The following is a 17,626-nucleotide window of genomic DNA, read 5'->3' as shown; positions in this document are numbered from 1 at the left end:
AGGGTTTTATGTGCCCTAGATAGACACGTAAAATCTTGCACATCTGGGTTCTGAAGCCGCCATAGGTCTTTAACTAATACATTTTGGTAAAGAGTTTTGAAAATTTTTGTTTCTAAATTGTCCTTTTTAGATTTTACTTGTTTAGAGTTACTTCTCATCCTATCTAAGGGAGATTGTGGAGCCATGTTGAAGTCCCCGCCTATGATTAGAAAGCCTTCAGTATGCATCAGTATATTAGATTGCATCTGATTCCAGAATTCATGGTTTAACTCATTAGGTGCGTACACATTGTAAAGTGTGTAGATTTGCTTAGCTATTCGAACTTTCATCATTACAAATCTACCCTCCGGGTCACTATTTGTCTGAAGTATGTCGTATTGCAAACTCTTGCCTATCATAATTGCCACTCCTCTCTTTCTTCTAATACTAGGTGAGGAGACTATTTCTTTGATCCAAGAACCCTTGAGTTTCATTGTTTCCTCTGTGTTTAGGTGTGTTTCTTGTAGAAACATAATATCAGCTTTTAATTTACGCATGTGAGAAACTATAGCTTTTCTCTTTATGGGAGTTGAGATTCCTCCCACATTCCAAGATACTATCTTAACCTTATTTTGTGAAAAAGACATAATCAACTATTCTGAAAAAAGGGAGCAGGAGAGAGAGCGCAGGGGAGGTGGGGGGGAGAGGGGGAAGAAAAAAAAAAAAAAAAAAAAAAAGGGGGAAAATTTGTTTTTTTTAAACCATGACACTCAATTATTTGATTGGGGGGGGGAACCCCCCCTGACTTTACCCCTAGCATGAGGGGACATCCTTTTCGAGGATCGTGATCCTAACAATACGGCCATATTATACTTTAATAATAAGCAACAAAACAACAAGGTGGTATAATCTAAGACTCCTAATTTTGTAATCATTAGATTCCTGCTAAAAAGAAGGAAGAAAGAATAACAAAGAAAGAAAAAACATTTATCCCACATATTCTAATTCTGTGAAGAACCTCTCTGCCTCTGTGACATTATCAAAGCAGTGAGTTCTGTCTCCAATAGTTACCTTTAATTTGGCTGGATAGATTAAAATTGCCCTATAACCCTTTTGAATAAATTTTGAGCAGATGGGTGTTAGATCTCTCCTTTTTGATGAGGTTTCTGCTGAGTAATCCTGAAAAATCAAGATTTTGGCCCCATCTACACTTATTGGCTGTTTTTTTCTGTACTGTTGTAACAATCTAACTTTGTCTAGGTAATTCAGAAATCGGACAATGACTGGCCTAGGTCTTTTATTGATGTTACTTTCTGTCTGAGGGGGACCAATTCTATGTACTCTTTCAATTATTACCTGTGAATCTGGTAATTCCAAAATTTGACCCAGGGTCACTGTTATAAATGCTGTTAAATTTTCAAATTTTTTCCCTTCGGGTATGCCTATTATCCTTAAATTATTTCTACGAGACCGATTTTCTAGGTCTTCTAGTCTCATCTGTATTTTTTGTATTTTACTTTCTGCCTCATCAAGTTTGGAACCTTGGGCAAGAGTGAGGTCTTCCAAGTCAGACACCCTTTGCTCTGCCTCTTGCATCCTATTCGAAAATTGTCTGATTTCCACTGATAGCAATTCTATGTCCTGTTTAATTTCTTTTCTAAGGGTGTCAAACTTAGGGGTCAGAGCTTCTGAGATATTGGAGACCAGACTTTGCAGATTTAACACTTCGCTTGTTGGATTTAAATTAGTTGTGAGATGAGTTTCTGCGGTAACCTCAGCCAGGCCTTTGGTTTTTTTATCTCTATGCCTATTCGCCATACTTGGAGATGTGATTTTAGAAGAAGTATTAAGAAACTTATCCATGTGCCGGGTGTCCGCGTGAATATTTAATTAATGTAAGAAAGACACCAAAAATGGTGAGATGTGATAATAGAATGTGCTTGTGGTAGAAAAAAAAAAAAAAAAAAAAAAAAAAAAAAGTAGGGGGGTGAAGGAAGTGTTTGTGAGGGTGATCAAGGGGAATAGGGAGTGCAAGAAAAAAGAAAGAGAGAAAAAAAAAAAGAAAAAAGAGGGAAAAAAAAAAAAATATTTCTTTTTCCTCCTCTTTTTCCTTCAATCTTAGTGACTAGTTATAAGTGCATTTAAGAGAGTAGAGACTCTTAAGTGAGGTTGTGAGGAAAGCTTTCAAAGTGAATTTGTCAAGTAATGACGTGTTTGTTTAGTGTTACAGTGAGATTAAATCCAAATGGCCTGGCTCAATCCTCCAGGCTTTGGCCCTTGTCGCCTCTGGTTTTAAGTTTTATACAGAAAAAATAAAATATTACTCTGCCCACGTGGGCTTATATTTTAGTCCGTCCTAAAGGGGGTTGTTTGTAACAATACTTATCAAAGAATAGTATTACTAGTCACAGAGTGTTACCTCTTATCTGAGAGTTAATGTTTTAAACTAAGATCTTAACTCTTAAGACCTGGGCATAGAAAGTTCAGTGTAAACAACAGTTATCTTGGCACAGGTAGAGAATAAACATTAGCTAGACAGAAAAGAAAAAAAAAGGGAAAAAGAAGAAACAGGCAAATTCCTTCACTACTTATTTAGGCAAACTTTCTTTACCCTTCCCCCCCCCCCTTCCCTGCTTCCCTCCCTCCTTTACAGAAAGGTTAGGATTTTTGAGAAAATTTTGTGTGTGTACACCTGAGTGCTGCCCTTTCCCCAAGGAGCCTATCAGTATAGCTAATGCCCAGTTTTACAGGAATCCCACCATGGAGCTGTTACATATATACAGCAAACAGTAGCCTGTGAACATTAGCTCTTATAACCATAGACCAGCCCCTCTAAAAAAAGATAAAGAGAAATATCAAAAAATGATGACAGGGCAATATAAATCTGAGCAAGAAATGGCAAGGGAGAGAAGGGCTTTTTTTTTTTTTTTTTTTATATCTGTCTCCTTTTTCCTTTCTCTCACTCCCCCTCCCCTTGAGAACCAAGGGAAGAGGTTAGATAGTCCTTTTCCTTTATTTCAACAGGATACAACCATCCCAGCCTAGGACAAAATTTTTGGTAAAAGTTAGGGTTTCTTTTTTCTGTACAGTTCTGTTCTGGCAGATGTTAATGCAGGGAGGGGGAATGTGATTCTTATAAGAGATTTATAGAGCTTGGCAACTTTTCGACACTTGTATCTTGTTACTGATACATTTTGACAGGCGAATATAAGAGGATCTGTTCCATTTTTTTCCCTCCTTCCTAACCCCCCTCCCTTCGCTCCTTGTTCATATGTTTGCTGAGGGTGAGACTCTCCTGTAACAGTCAATCTGCTTTAAACGTTATACCCAAATGGGGAGATTTTTTCTCACTTTTTTCTTTTTCTTCCTCCCTTCAATTTGTAAAGGGTTTCAGTCCAACTTGCACTATGCTTCTGCCCGGGTTCCCCCTATTGTATCTCCCTTTCCTTCACTCTTTCTTCTCTTTCCTTGCTCCTCACTTTCCTTTAATTTATTTCAAAAAGAACTTCCCTCGTTAAAGGGAGTGTACTCACCCTCCGGTGTATTTCTGGCAAGCCACGAACTGGGTAACTTCAGGGAATCCGCTCCCTCAAGAGATGTCCAGGGGGAGAGAGAGGGATCTTTAAGACTTGTGAGGTGTGTAATGACAGGGAAGGAGCGTTGCTCTTACTTGACCCACCTCCTCCTGTGCAGCAACGGTGAAGGAGGAAGTGCCCACAGATCGCCTCTGTGTAGAATCCCAAGTCAGCCCCACGGATGTCAAAGTCAGGCCCGCCGTCCTCCCGGAGCAGCTCCAGCCAGACTATCCCGATGCGGGTCCACTCTCAGAGCAGCGCAAGGTGCACACACAGACCTCTCCTCCCACGCAGCACCGGTGGGGGAGGAGGAACCGCCGACAAACTCTCTCCAGAGATCCGGGCTCTACCCACGGCAGGCCCGCCAGCCTCCAAAGTTCAGCGCAGAAGGTATGCCAGCACCGGGGAGGAGGAGGGAGACACAGTTAAGTTTAACCGGAGGGAATAAGGAAAAAGCAGGAGCAGGGTAACAATTCTCGGAAAGATTTATTAGGTGCTAGGTCTTGTCATCTTTACTCCACTTCTCTAAGGGGAATTGTAGAGCCGTGCATGGAACTCTGCACAGAGTCAAATTTTGATAGAGAAAAGTTTATATTTGACATTAAATTCCTCCTGTAAAGGGTATTTTTTTTTTTTTCCAGTGGGTTGGATTTTCCACTAAGCGTTCCGGCAGCAGTTAGCATTTGCTGTCCTTGTAGCAGCCCTCTCTTCTCAGGGCTTGGCGCGTGGGAGACACCGCCAGGTGCTTGCAGCAGGAGAACAATTGCACAGCTTATGTTTATCCTTTTAAGAGACATCTCTAACAGTAATTGATTTATTTGTGACTATTATTTTTTATTTTTTATTTTCTTTTCTAATTTCTTGCACTTATGCTATGATTAATAAATTATTTTTGGTTTAATATGTTTTTTTGAAGCATCATTCATGGTCTCTCAGAGTTTCACACATGAAATAAAATGTACTGAATTTCAATTTGAAAGAAATTTTTTTTTTGCTTGTTGAGTGTGCTGAAATCCCTATCTTTGCATATTATAACCAGTATGTTGATATTTATGACCTGTGAAAACATTGTCTTAACAAATTGATTTTATAATTTTTTTTTATATTTCCTGTTAAAAAAAACCCCATTATTTGGACTAGGTTGTCATTCACATTTTGTGAAAAAAAAATACATTTGACAAAGAACCCTCAAATGTTAAAAACAACTGATTTCTATACATTTTATATAAGTGAACATCACAATAAAACAGTAAATAAGATGTTAAATAAATTTGAATAAAATAATTTTTAAATAATCCAAATAAATGAAGCACTTGTTGGATGAGTGGAGGCTAAAAAACAAATTGTATTCAATCTGTTTAGCCTAAATAGGGCCAGATTACAAGTGGAGCGCTATTTAACTCTTCCCCTTGAGCGCTAACTGTGCTACAAGTAAACTTTTTGCACGCGTTGGGTGGAGCTCGAATTACAAGTTGTAAGTAAACTGTTTTCGCTCGCACACTAACCCAAGTGCAAAAAGCCGAGCTAACAATATTGTGTGCGCTATAAACTATGCCCCCATAGAAATCAAAGGAGCAAAAAAGTGGAAAAAACCTAACACCCTACTCGCGCGCAAACCCAATTTCATATTCTCAAGTGTGCTTACCCGACATCAAAATATGAATATTTTGAATATAAAATATGTTCTTCACATAACAGAATATTTTCTATTTATTTTTATATATATATATATATATATATATATATATATATATATATATTTGAAGCAAAGAAGGGCACTCACAGGATTTTTAGTTTCAATAATAGACAGAATTTAATCCGAATACATCAGAATTTATGTATAAATAGTAGGGATGGGCGAATGTTTCTAAAAATTTGAAATTTAAAACGAATTTTGATACATTTGTTCGTTCAAATCGAATTTCGAATGTTTATATAACATTCTATTTTCGAATTTTCATTTTCGAATTTTTCAATAAAATTCGAAAATATTCGTTCGAATAATAGAATGTTTAGCTATGTATTCATTCAATTTCGAAATGTAATATTTGAAATTCGAATGTGACATTCAAATTCGAAATAGTATTTCTAGTCTACAACTGTGTTTAATAAATGTAATATTCGAATTTGAATGCTACATTCTGTAGCGTATCATGTCCGCCAGACATCGCTGAATGCCGACAGCATACGCTGTCGGCATTTAACATTGCACAAAAAGTTCTGGTGAACTGCTTGTGCAATGCTGCTCCTGCAGATTCACGGTCAATCAGCTGCTATCAGGGGGTGTCAATCAACACGATCATATAGGATTGGGAGGGTTGATGTCAGCAGCCTCAGAGACAGCGGACCAGTTAAGGAGCAGCGGTCTTAAGACCGCTGCTTCATAATTGCTGTTTCCAGCAAGCCTGAAGGGTCGCGCGGAAACAGGGGCATTAGGGGCCCTTGATAAATCGGCCCCATTGTGTTTACTTTCAACTAGTAATACGAGCGAAAAACCTAATGCGCACAAACAGCTGTGATAAATCCCAATTTGCTCAGCGCTCCACTCTTAATCTAGCCCATAGAATGCAACTACCACAAATATTCATAAGGCAGAAAGCTACAAAAGTGTTCAACTGTGTTTGAATGGAACATTTTTTTAATGCAGTCAACAAGAACACAACTTTTTTTTCTATTAAAACTTACTGTCTCCATGGCAGCGAAGAGGCTCGACAGATAATTTTGCAGCTGATGAAGAGCGATATGTATCTCCAACCGCAACCTGATTGACTGGTAGGTGATCTTTATAGGACAAGAAACCACTGTCTTTCCTCCTGAGCCACAAGAAACACAAGATATAAAGAAATGAGATTGTTTCTGACAAATCAATAATACTGAGGAAAAACTGAAAATTCTTCTTCTTTTATAAGATAGGAATTTTATGTTAAAGTAGTTTTTGAAACTTTTGTGCTATGTAATTTCCCACTGTAAATGTGCTATCACATAGAAACACTCAATCTTAAAGGGACATGAGACCCCAAATGTTTCTTTCAGAAGTCACATAGAGCATACAATTTTAAGCAACTTTCCAAATTGCTTCTATTATCAGTTTTATCTTATTCTCTTGGAATCCTTTCTTGAAGGGGAAGTAATACACTACTGGGAGCTAGCTGAACACACTGGTAAGCCAATCACGAGGCATATATCTGCAGCCACCAATCAACAGCTTGCTCCCAGCTCCTGAGCCTACCTAGGTATGCTTCTCAACTAAGGATACCAAGAGAACAAAGCAAATTTGATACAAGAAGTAGATTTGAAAGTTGTTTAAAATTGGATGCTCTATCTGAATTATGAAAGAAAAATTTTGGGTTTTATGTCACTTTAAAAACTGAGGTGAAAACAAAAGGCTCCCAAACTATATATTAAAGGGCCACTAAACCCAAAATCTTTCTTTCATGATTCAGATAGAACATACAAATTTAAACAACATTACAATTTACTTCTATTATTTATTTTGCTTCATTTTTTAGATATCCTTATTTGAAGAAAAAGCAAAGCACATGGGTGAGCCAATCACATGAGGCTTCTATGTGCAGCAACCAATCAGCAGCTACTGAGCATATCTAGATATGCTTTCAGCAAAGAATATCAAGAGAATAAAACAAATTAGATAATAGAAGTACATTAGAAAGATGTTCAAAAATGCATTATCTTTCTAAATCATGAAAGAAAAAATGTGGGTATCATGGCCCTTTAAGTGTAAAGAACGGTAATGGAGGATGTGACCATAGTTTATATATATATATATATATATATATATATATATATATATATATATACATACATACAGTATATATATATATATATATATATATATATATATATATATATATATATATATATATATATATATACTATTAACACTGTTTTAATATTGTTTTAATATTGTGTCAGAATGCATTACATTTTCACAACCTGTGGCTTACTATGTATAGGAAAATAAAGTCTGAGGAGAGTGTCAGATGTAGTGAGAGATGGGCGAAAAGGGACGATGAATGGTAACAAGTGTTTGTTGTTTCACATATTTAGAAATGCAGATACTGTATGTATCACAGTCCCATATTTTAGATTGATAAGAATCCAACAAAGGGCTAATGATTTAGCATGTCCAGTTCACATTTCAGCAAACATATCGAGTTCCTAGTTTGATTTATACTTTAAGACTTAAACATACACATTTAAATGGTAAAACATAAAATAACCACAAATAAAATATCAGAATATTTGCTTCTGATTGCAATAAAGTTTGGGATATTTTGAAAAGGGATATTAAAAATGTATTGTCACAAAAACAAAATTTATGCTTACCTGATAAATTTATTCCTCTTGTGGTGTATCCAGTCCACGGGTTCATCCATTACTTGTGGGATATTCTCCTTCCCAACAGGAAGCTGCAAGAGGACACCCACAGCAGAGCTGTCTATATAGCTCCTCCCCTAACTGCCACCTCCAGTCATTCGATCGAAGACAAGCAAGAAAAAAAGGAGAAACTATAGGGTGCAGTGGTGACTGTAGTTTAAAAATAAAAAACACCTGCCTTAAAATGACAGGGCGGGCCATGGACTTGATACACCACAAGAGAAATAAATTTATCAGGTAAGCATAAATTTTGTTTTCTCTTGTAAAGGTGTATCCAGTCCATGGGTTCATCCATTACTTGTGGGATACCAATACCAAAGCTTTAGGACACGGATGAAGGGAGGGACAAGGCAGGAACTTAAACGGAAGGCACCACTGCCTGTAAGACCTTTCTCCCAAAAATAGCCTCTGAAGAAGCAAAAGTATCAAATTTATAGAATTTCGAAAAGGTATGAAGCAAAGACCAAGTCGTCGCCTTACAAATCTGTTCAACAGAGGCCTCATGTTTAAAAGCCCATGAGGAAGCTACTGCTCTAGTAGAATGAGCTGTAATTCTTTCAGGAGGCTGCTGGCCAGCAGTCTCATAAGCTAAGCGTATTATACTTCTCAGCCAAAAAGAAAGAAAAGTTGCCGAAGCCTTTCGGCCTCTCCTCTGTCCAGAGTAGACAACAAACAAAGCAGATATTTGAAGAAAATCCTTGTAAATAAAACTTTAAAGCACGAACCACATCAAGATTGTGTAATAGACATTCCTTCTTTGAAGAAGGATTAGGACATAGTGAAGGAACAACAATCTCCTGATTGATATTCTTATTAGATACCACCTTAGGAAGAAACCCAGGTTTGGTACGTAACACTACCTTATCTGCATGGAAAATCAGATAAGGGGAATTACATTGTAAAGCAGATAACTCCGAAACTCTTCGAGCCGAGGAGATAGCTACTAAAAACAGAACTTTCCAAGATAAAAGCTTAATATCTATGGAATGCAAAGGTTCAAACGGAACCCCTTGAAGAACTTTAAGAACTAAATTTAAACTCCATGGCGGAGCAACAGGTTTAAACACAGGCTTGATTCTAACTAAAGCCTGACAAAACGCCTGAACGTCTGGAACCTCAGCCAGACTTTTGTGCAAAAGAATAGACAGAGCAGAAATCTGTCCCTTTAAGGAACTAGCTGACAATCCCTTCTCCAATCCTTCTTGGAGAAAAGATAATATCCTAGGAATCCTGACCTTACTCCATGAGTAACCCTTGGATTCACACCAGTGAAGATATTTACACCATATCTTATGATAGATCTTCCTGGTGACAGGCTTTCGAGCCTGAATTAAGGTATCAATGACCGATTCGGAAAAACTACGCTTTGATAGAATCAAGCGTTCAACCTCCAAGCAGTCAGACGTAGAAAAATTAGATTTGGATGTTTGAAGGGACCTTGAAGTAGAAGGTCCTGCCTTAGAGGCAGAGTCCATGGTGGAAAAGATGACATGTCCACCAGATCTGCATACCAAGTCCTGCGTGGCCACGCAGGGGCTATCAAGATCACTGAAGCTCTCACCTGCTTGATCTTGGCAATCAGACGAAGGAGCAGAGGAAATGGTGGAAACATATAAGCCAGGCTGAAGGACCAGGGCGCTGCTAGAGCATCTATCAGCGCTGCCTTGGAAACCTTGAACCTGGACCTGTAACAAGGAAGCTTGGCGTTCTGACGAGACGCCATGAGATCCAGTTCTGGTTTGCCCCATAGTTTAATCAACTGGGCAAATACCTCCGGATGGAGCTCCCACTCCCCCGGATGAAAAGTCTGCCGACTTAGAAAATCCGCCTCCCAGTTCTCTACTCCTGGGATATGGATAGCTGAGAGATGGCAAGAGTGAACATCTGCCCACAGAATTATCTTTGAAACCTCCAACATTGCCAGGGGGCTCCTTGTTCCCCCTTGATGGTTGAAATAGGCTACAGTCGTGATGTTGTCTGACTGAAATCTGATGAACCTGACCGCAGCTAGCTGAGGCCAAGCCTGAAGAACATTGAATATCGCTCTTAGTTCCAGAATGTTTATCGGAAGGAGGGCCTCCTCCTGAGTCCACGAACCCTGAGCCTTCAGGGAGTTCCAGACTGCACCCCAGCCCAGAAGGCTGGCATCTGTCGTTACTATAGTCCATTCTGGCCTGCGGAAACTCATTCCCTTGGACAGATGGACCCAAGATAGCCACCAGAGAAGAGAATCCCTGGTCTCTTGATCCAGATTTAGTAGAGGGGACAAATATGTGTAATCCCCATTCCACTGATTGAGCATGCAAAGTTGCAGTGGTCTGAAATGTAGGCGGGCAAACGGAACTATGTCCATTGCCGCTAACATTAATCCGATTACCTCCATACACTGAGCAACTGACGGATGGGAAGGGGAATAAAGAGCACGGCAGGAAGTTAGAAGTTTTGACAACCTGACCTCTGTCAGATAAATCTTCATTTCTACTGAGTCTATCAGAGTTCCTAGGAAGGAAACTCTTGTGAGAGGGGAGAGAGAACTCTTTCCTTCGTTCACCTTCCACCCGTGAGACCTCAGGAATGCCAGAACAATGTCCTTATGGGACCTGGCGATTTGAAAAGTTGACGCCTGTATCAGGATGTCGTCTAGGTAAGGGGCCACTGCTATACCCCGCGGCCTTAGAACCACCAGAAGGGACCCTAGAACCTTCATAAAGATTCTTGGTGCCGTGGCTAACCCGAATGGAAGAGCCACAAACTGCTAATGCCTGTCTAGGAAGGCAAACCTGAGAAACTGATGATGATCCCTGTGTATCGGAATGTGTAGATAAGCATCCTTTAAATCCACGGTAGTCATATATTGACCCTCCTGGATCATAGGTAGGATGGTTTGAATAGTCTCCATCTTGAAGGATGGGACCCTGAGAAATTTGTTTAGGATCTTGAGATCCAAGATTGGTCTGAAAGTTCCCTCTTTCTTGGGAACTATAAACAGATTTGAATAGAAGCCCTGCCCCTGTTCCTCCTTTGGAACTGGGTGGATCACTCCCATAACTAGTTGGTCTTGAACGCAATGTAAGAATGCCTCTCTCTTTATCTGGTTTGCAGATAATTGTGAGAGATGAAATCTCCCCTTTGGAGATGAAGCTTTGAAATCCAGAAGATATCCCTGGGAAACAATCTCCAGAGCCCAGGGATCCTGGACATCTCTTTCCCAAGCCTGGGCGAAGAGAGAAAATCTGCCCCCCACTAGATACGGTCCAGGATCGGGGGCTACTCTTTCATGCTGTCTTAGAGGCAGCAGCAGGCTTTTTGGCCTGTTTCCCCTTGTTCCAAGCCTGGTTAGGTGACCAGACTGGCTTGGACTGGGCAAAATTTCCCTCTTGTTTTGTAAAAGAGGAAGACGAAGCTGCGCCACTCTTGAAGTTTCGAAAGGAACGAAAATTAGTCTGTTTGGTTCTTAACTTGTTGGACCTATCCTGGGGAAGGGCGTGGCCTTTTCCTCCAGTAATATAAAAAATGATCTCAAATAGGGTCTGCCCTTTGAAGGGGATATTGAGAAGTTTAGACTTTGAAGTGACATCTGCTGACCAGGATTTAAGCCATAGCGCCCTACGTGCCTGAATGGCAAAACCTGAATTTTTAGCCGTTAGCTTGGTTAAATGAAAAACGGCGTCAGAAATAAATGAATTGGCTAACTTAAGAGCTTTAAGCCTGTCAAGGATATCATCCAACGGGGTTTCTACCTGTAGAGCCTCCTTCAGAGACTCGAACCAGAAATCCGCTGCAGCAGTGACTGGGGCAATGCATGCAAGAGGCTGGAGAATAAAACCTTGTTGTATAAAGATTTTCTCTAATTATTTTATCCATAGGATCTAGGAAAGCACAACTGTCCTCGACAGGAATAGTTGTACGCTTAGCTAGGGTAGAGACTGCTCCCTCCACATTAGGGACCGTCTGTCATGAGTCCCGTGTAGCGGCATCTATAGGAAACATCTTTTTAAAAGCAGGATTGGGAGAGAATGGTACACCTGGTCTATCCCATTCCTTAGTAATAATTTCTGAAAACCTCTTATGGATTGGAAAAACGTCAGTGTAAACAGGCACTGCAAAGTATTTGTCCATTTTATACAATTTCTCTGGGACTACAATGGTGTCACAGTCATCCAGAGTCGCTAAAACCTCCCTGAGCAACGTGCGGAGGTGTTCAAGCTTAAATTTAAATGCTGTAATTTCAGAGTCAGACTGAAGTAATGCCTTCCCTGAATCAGAGAAGTCACCCACAGATAGAAGCTCTCCTGCTTCAACTTCTGCACATTGTGAGGGTATATCAGACATAGCTACTAAAGCGTTAGAGAGCTCTGTATTTGTTCTAGCCCCAGAGCTGTCTCGCTTTCCTTGTAACCCTGGCAGTTTGGACAATACCGCTGTGAGGGTATGATTCATAACTGCCGCCATGTCTTATAAAGTAAACGCATTGGACGCGCTAGATGTACTTGGCGTCCCTTGAGCGGGAGTTATAGGTTCTGACACGTGGGGAGAGCTAGATGGCATAACCTCCCTTTTGTCAGTCTCAGAAACCTCAGGTGATAAATCTTTAAAAGCCATAATATGACCTTTATAACTTATAGAAAGGTCAGTGCATTTGGTACACATTCTAAGAGGGGGTTCCACAATGGCTTCTACACATAATGAACAAGGAGTTTCCTCTATGTCAGACATGTTTAACAGACTAGTAATGAGACCAGTAAGCTTGGAAAACACTTTAATAAATGTGAAAAAAGCAATAATATAAAAACGGTACTGTGCCTTTAAGAGAAAAAAACTACCACATAAACTGCAAAACAGTGATAAAAAGTAGTAAACTCTACGAAATTTTTACAGTGTGTATAAGGGACTAAAGCAGCATTGCACCCACTTGCAAATAGATGATTAACCCCTCAGGCCCAAAAACGAATTAGAAAAACATTAAAACTGCTAACAAACAGTCAAATACACTGCCACAGCTGTGCTGTGGCTCCTACCTGCCCTTAAAAATGATTTTTGCAGGAACATCAGGGAAGCTGGATGTCTCAGACTGAAAATCAACTGCACATTTAGAGCTTGAAAGTAATCTAACAAGCCATGTGGAAAACTAGGCCCCAAATAAAGATTTATCACCCTCAGAGAAAAAACGTTTTTATTTTTATAAATCATGCAAACGTTTTTACACTAAGTAATATAAGTATTAACATGAATATTACCCTTATTTGCAAGCATGATCCCAGTTGTTGTTAAATCACTGTATCAGGCTTACCTTAAATATACCAGGCACTGTCAGCATTTTCTAGACCTTATCATCTCTCTAGAAAAAAATATACTGAACAAACCTCAAAGCAGGCAATCTGCAGACCGTCCCCCCAACTGAAGTTTTCTTTCCATACTCTTCAGTTATGTGTGACAACAGCAATGGACCTTAGTTACAAACCGCTAAGATCATCAAAACCTCCAGGCAGAATTCTTCTTCCAATTTCTGCCTGAGAGTAAAAACAGTACAATGCCGGTACCGTTTAAAAATAACAAACTTTTGATTGAAGGTAAAAACTACACTAAGTCACCACATCTCTCTTGATACTTCCTTTCTTGTTGAGAGCTGCAAGAGAATGACTGGGGGTGGCAGTTAGGGAAGGAGCTATATAGACAGCTCTGCTGTGGGTGTCCTCTTGCAGCTTCCTGTTGGGAAGGAGAATATCCCACAAGTAATGGATGAACCCGTGGACTGGATACACCTTTACAACTTAACTGTTAACTGTTTTTTGACAAAGGTGCAGGAACAAGCACCGAAACACGTAAAATTAAAAACAATCTGTTGAGGATTCCATACAAAAGTGCACTTTTGAGAAAATAACAAGGAGTTTTGTAAGAGAAACCCCCGTAACAACCTTCTTTTCCAGTTACCCGCTTGTAAGCCAACCACACAATTGGAAAATATCATGTAACCTCAATCGAGAAAGAAGTCACACACGCTGAACAAGAGCATTGCTGTGTAACAAGCGGTCAGTGTTAAGTGAACGGAACGAGAGAGGCAAACAGACAAACAGAGGTCTGGTAAGAGGTATGGTGGGGCTATTTACAAAGAACTGACAATATATGATATACTATATGAACATTTTTCTTAAACACCTTGCATACAATTTATACTCTTCAGACTACACTGCCAGAGTCTGGAAGTATAATGGAATAATTCCCAACTGTTAAGATACGGGTTCACAGGGGAAATTATCCACTTTTGCTGCCTTTTGTTTTAAGAATTACCTTTATCAATTGGACTCTGTTTTAGAATTTGAACATACCTTTTTTATGATTTTTTAACGATTTTCTTATGAATATTTGTGGCCACAGTTTGTGAATAGCATCTACATCTTTGGTGTGAGGAATGTATGTGTTTTTTATGTGTTGTTGTTTTTTTTAACTTTTATATACATACACCTAGCTTTTTTAGTGCTCCCTACACTTTTTTTTTACCTAACTACATTGTTTTTGATCTGAGTATTGGGAGATCTTAGATTTTAGTGGGGTAGCTTTTTCAGGTAACCAGTGAGTTACTTCATTCTTCTTTTTTACTGTAGCCAAATGTGTTATGTTTTCATTTTTAATCAGTGTGATTATTTACATAAAAGGATTATTAACTAACAAGGGGATGAGAAAAGGGGAAGAGGAGTGAGGGAAGAGAAGAGTGAGGTTATAAAGTATCTGAAATGAGAATAAATGATGGCAACGCATCGGAAGGGGATTTAGAAAAAAAAAAGATTTAGAAAAAAAAAATCATGTTGCAGACACATATCCACACACATATATACACACACACATATATATACACTCACATATATATACACTCACATATATAAACACACACACATATATATACACACACATATATATATATATACACACACATATAAACACCTACACACACAAATATACACACCTACACCCACACACACATATACTCACACACAAACACTCACACACACATATACAGATACACACATATACACACCTACACAAATATACACACCTACACCTACACACATATATACACACACACAAAAACACACACACAAACACTGACACACACACATATACACACACACATATGTACACACATATACACACACACATATGTACACACATATACACACTAACACCTATACACACATTTATATACACACCTACACACCAGGGGTCAAGTCCTACAAAAAATAATGTTTGGGAACTTACCAAGATTTCCACCCCCCTCAAAATTAATATTGTTCTATACACGCATACACACTTACATATATACACACACACTGTATTTATTTGTATATATTCTATATAATCAAATACAAATTGCTTAAGGGTTGCCTTTGGGTCTGAGGATGGACACCATTGGTAACATTTTTACATGGAAGGGGCAGAATTTTTATTTCTAATTTAGGATTCAACTGATACTGAATACTGGGAAGCCAGACACACACTATTTAGAACACATGAAGTGGTATTTGTATATAGATGGTGTTAAATAATCCAAAAAGCTAAGAGTCTTAGTGACATTTTAGAATGTGTAAGGTTTGTAATGTAAACATCTGATATAATGATCTTGAAATGGTTTGTGTTTGCAGTCACTCTATAGTAAAAAACAACGATAATGCGATTTAACGTAAAAATATGGTCACAGGGCCTCTGAGTGTCATTTTCTTTTATCATTAACACATATACCAAGTAAATGTGAAGCAACACTGGCAGAGGAAGCAGGAGGCATGAGGGCACAGTAACATTAAAAATAAGACTTGTCACCTTTTACTTTAGGATGAAACTGCTAAAGATGAATTTGCAGCAAATACGTTATCTTGCACAGGTCAACATTCTGGCCTGCTGACCATAAATTGATAGACATACAGACACCAACATAGATAAACAGACTGCACATACTATTGGTGTATAAAATAAAGTAATTGGGCTTATCCTACTTCAAGATGTTTTACAAACATCTTTAATTGCAAGGACTATTTTTTATTTGTGTTGACACATGCATTTCCCTTGAAAACCTTATCTCAGCTACCTCTGGTAGAACCTAAAGAAATTCCAATCAGAGAGAAAGCAGACATGACATGAGTTTTCCCTGCTTGATGAGCACATTTTTTCTTTGGTAAAAAAACATTTTAAAAAACAACTTTAAAATAACTAGACTAGGCACACATGAAGATCCAGAGTGGGTGTCCATACATGATCCATAGACAGCTTAGCTTCAGTTCCTCACACCCTCCTTGCTCCTCTCTCCTTCCTTTCCAGGGCAGGCTTAGACCTCCATGTCTGACAGCAACTGCAGACTCCTCTTCTGTCACAGTCTCACCCACTTAAAGTCCAATAGTCATATTTCTGCTGAGGGGAGATAAATAACCCCAGAGCAAGCCACACAGAAATATAAGCACCATGTGTTCAACAGAGTGCGGGGTGATCACACAGCAGGACCGCTGACAGGCTTGTATTTAATGTATTGTAGGAAGTGTTACTGCCCATTACTAAAGGATCTAACTATCCCTCTAACCAGACTGTGATCCAGCTACTCCCACCAGCAACAGCAGTGTTTACTGAAGTGTCTCTGTTCTCTATCCAGGGGGAACTTGCAACTCCGTGGTCTCAGATGGAAACATACATACACACACAAAATCACACACATACACACACATATACACACCTACACCCACACAGGCAAACTGAAGCACTGAACTGGCAGTCAGAGGGGATCTCATTGATAAGACACACATACCGTGCAAGATAATCTTCGAATGAATGATGCAGCATGTACTTGTCTTACTAAAAAAATATATTATATACATAGGAAGCAAAATAAAAAAACAAAATCCCACAGAAGTATATAGGATACACTGATTTTGCGAACCACAGCTCTAATGGCTTACTTTACTGAGGAGTACAAGATAACAAGATAATATTATAGAAAACTGATTTGTGTCTGTCAAAATTAATATAGAAAATACTATTGATACTAGTGATAAAACATTTTTTTAACGCTGAATACTTTACAACAAAAAATTAATGAATAAAACAAGCTGGTTTAATAGTGGCAGCTTTTTAAAGCCTTCATTTTATGATGAGTTGTGCGTGTGTAAAAAACTGTATTTAAGCGGTTTACTTTGCAAATGACTAAAATATCAATTTTTACAACATTTTAAATGTTCTCCCATTCATCAGAAATAATTATTTACAGCTTAATGCGGAATAAATTGTAAGCGCATTTCGTTAATGGCAATGCAGGAAAGTAATTAACTGGTGTTTTTCATTATGAAAAGCAAACTGCCAGAAAGCACTTGCGAAATGCAGACACTTGTCAATTTCATCTGCTTGTAAACATGGGCATTTTGTATGTCAGTGTTATTTTTATTTCAATTAGTCTCATTTTTTTTAAAATCATCTCGTTAGCAAGCAGATGACCTTGTTAGAAACGTAAAATAATGCCTCATTTAACATTTAATAATAATAACCTGTTTAAGGTTAGATTGTGGTAGCGCAATGACACCAAATTGTTCATTGTGGATTATGTGTAATAAAGCCAGATTTTGTTCTGGTCTCCTGTAATATATTTTTTCTTAAAATAGTGCTGATAACGTTCTTATCATTATAATATTGAGTTATGTAAC

General features: G+C 38.7%; 1 protein-coding gene across 1 annotated transcript in view; it reads right to left on the bottom strand.

The window, feature by feature from the left end:
* CNTNAP2 (contactin associated protein 2) overlaps window positions 1–17,626 on the bottom strand; it is a 2,991,056-nt gene that overhangs the window by 393,951 nt on the left and 2,579,479 nt on the right. The window contains exon 16 of the mRNA XM_053715812.1: window positions 6,240–6,367. Coding sequence (XP_053571787.1) covers window positions 6,240–6,367 — 128 coding nt within the window. The remainder of the gene's footprint in view (window positions 1–6,239; window positions 6,368–17,626) is intronic.

The sequence above is a fragment of the Bombina bombina genome, chromosome 5 (assembly GCF_027579735.1).
Source record: "Bombina bombina isolate aBomBom1 chromosome 5, aBomBom1.pri, whole genome shotgun sequence".
NCBI classification, from domain to species: domain Eukaryota; kingdom Metazoa; phylum Chordata; class Amphibia; order Anura; family Bombinatoridae; genus Bombina; species Bombina bombina.
Note: the sequence above shows the minus strand (reverse complement) of the source record. Positions and strands in the feature narration are given on the sequence as shown.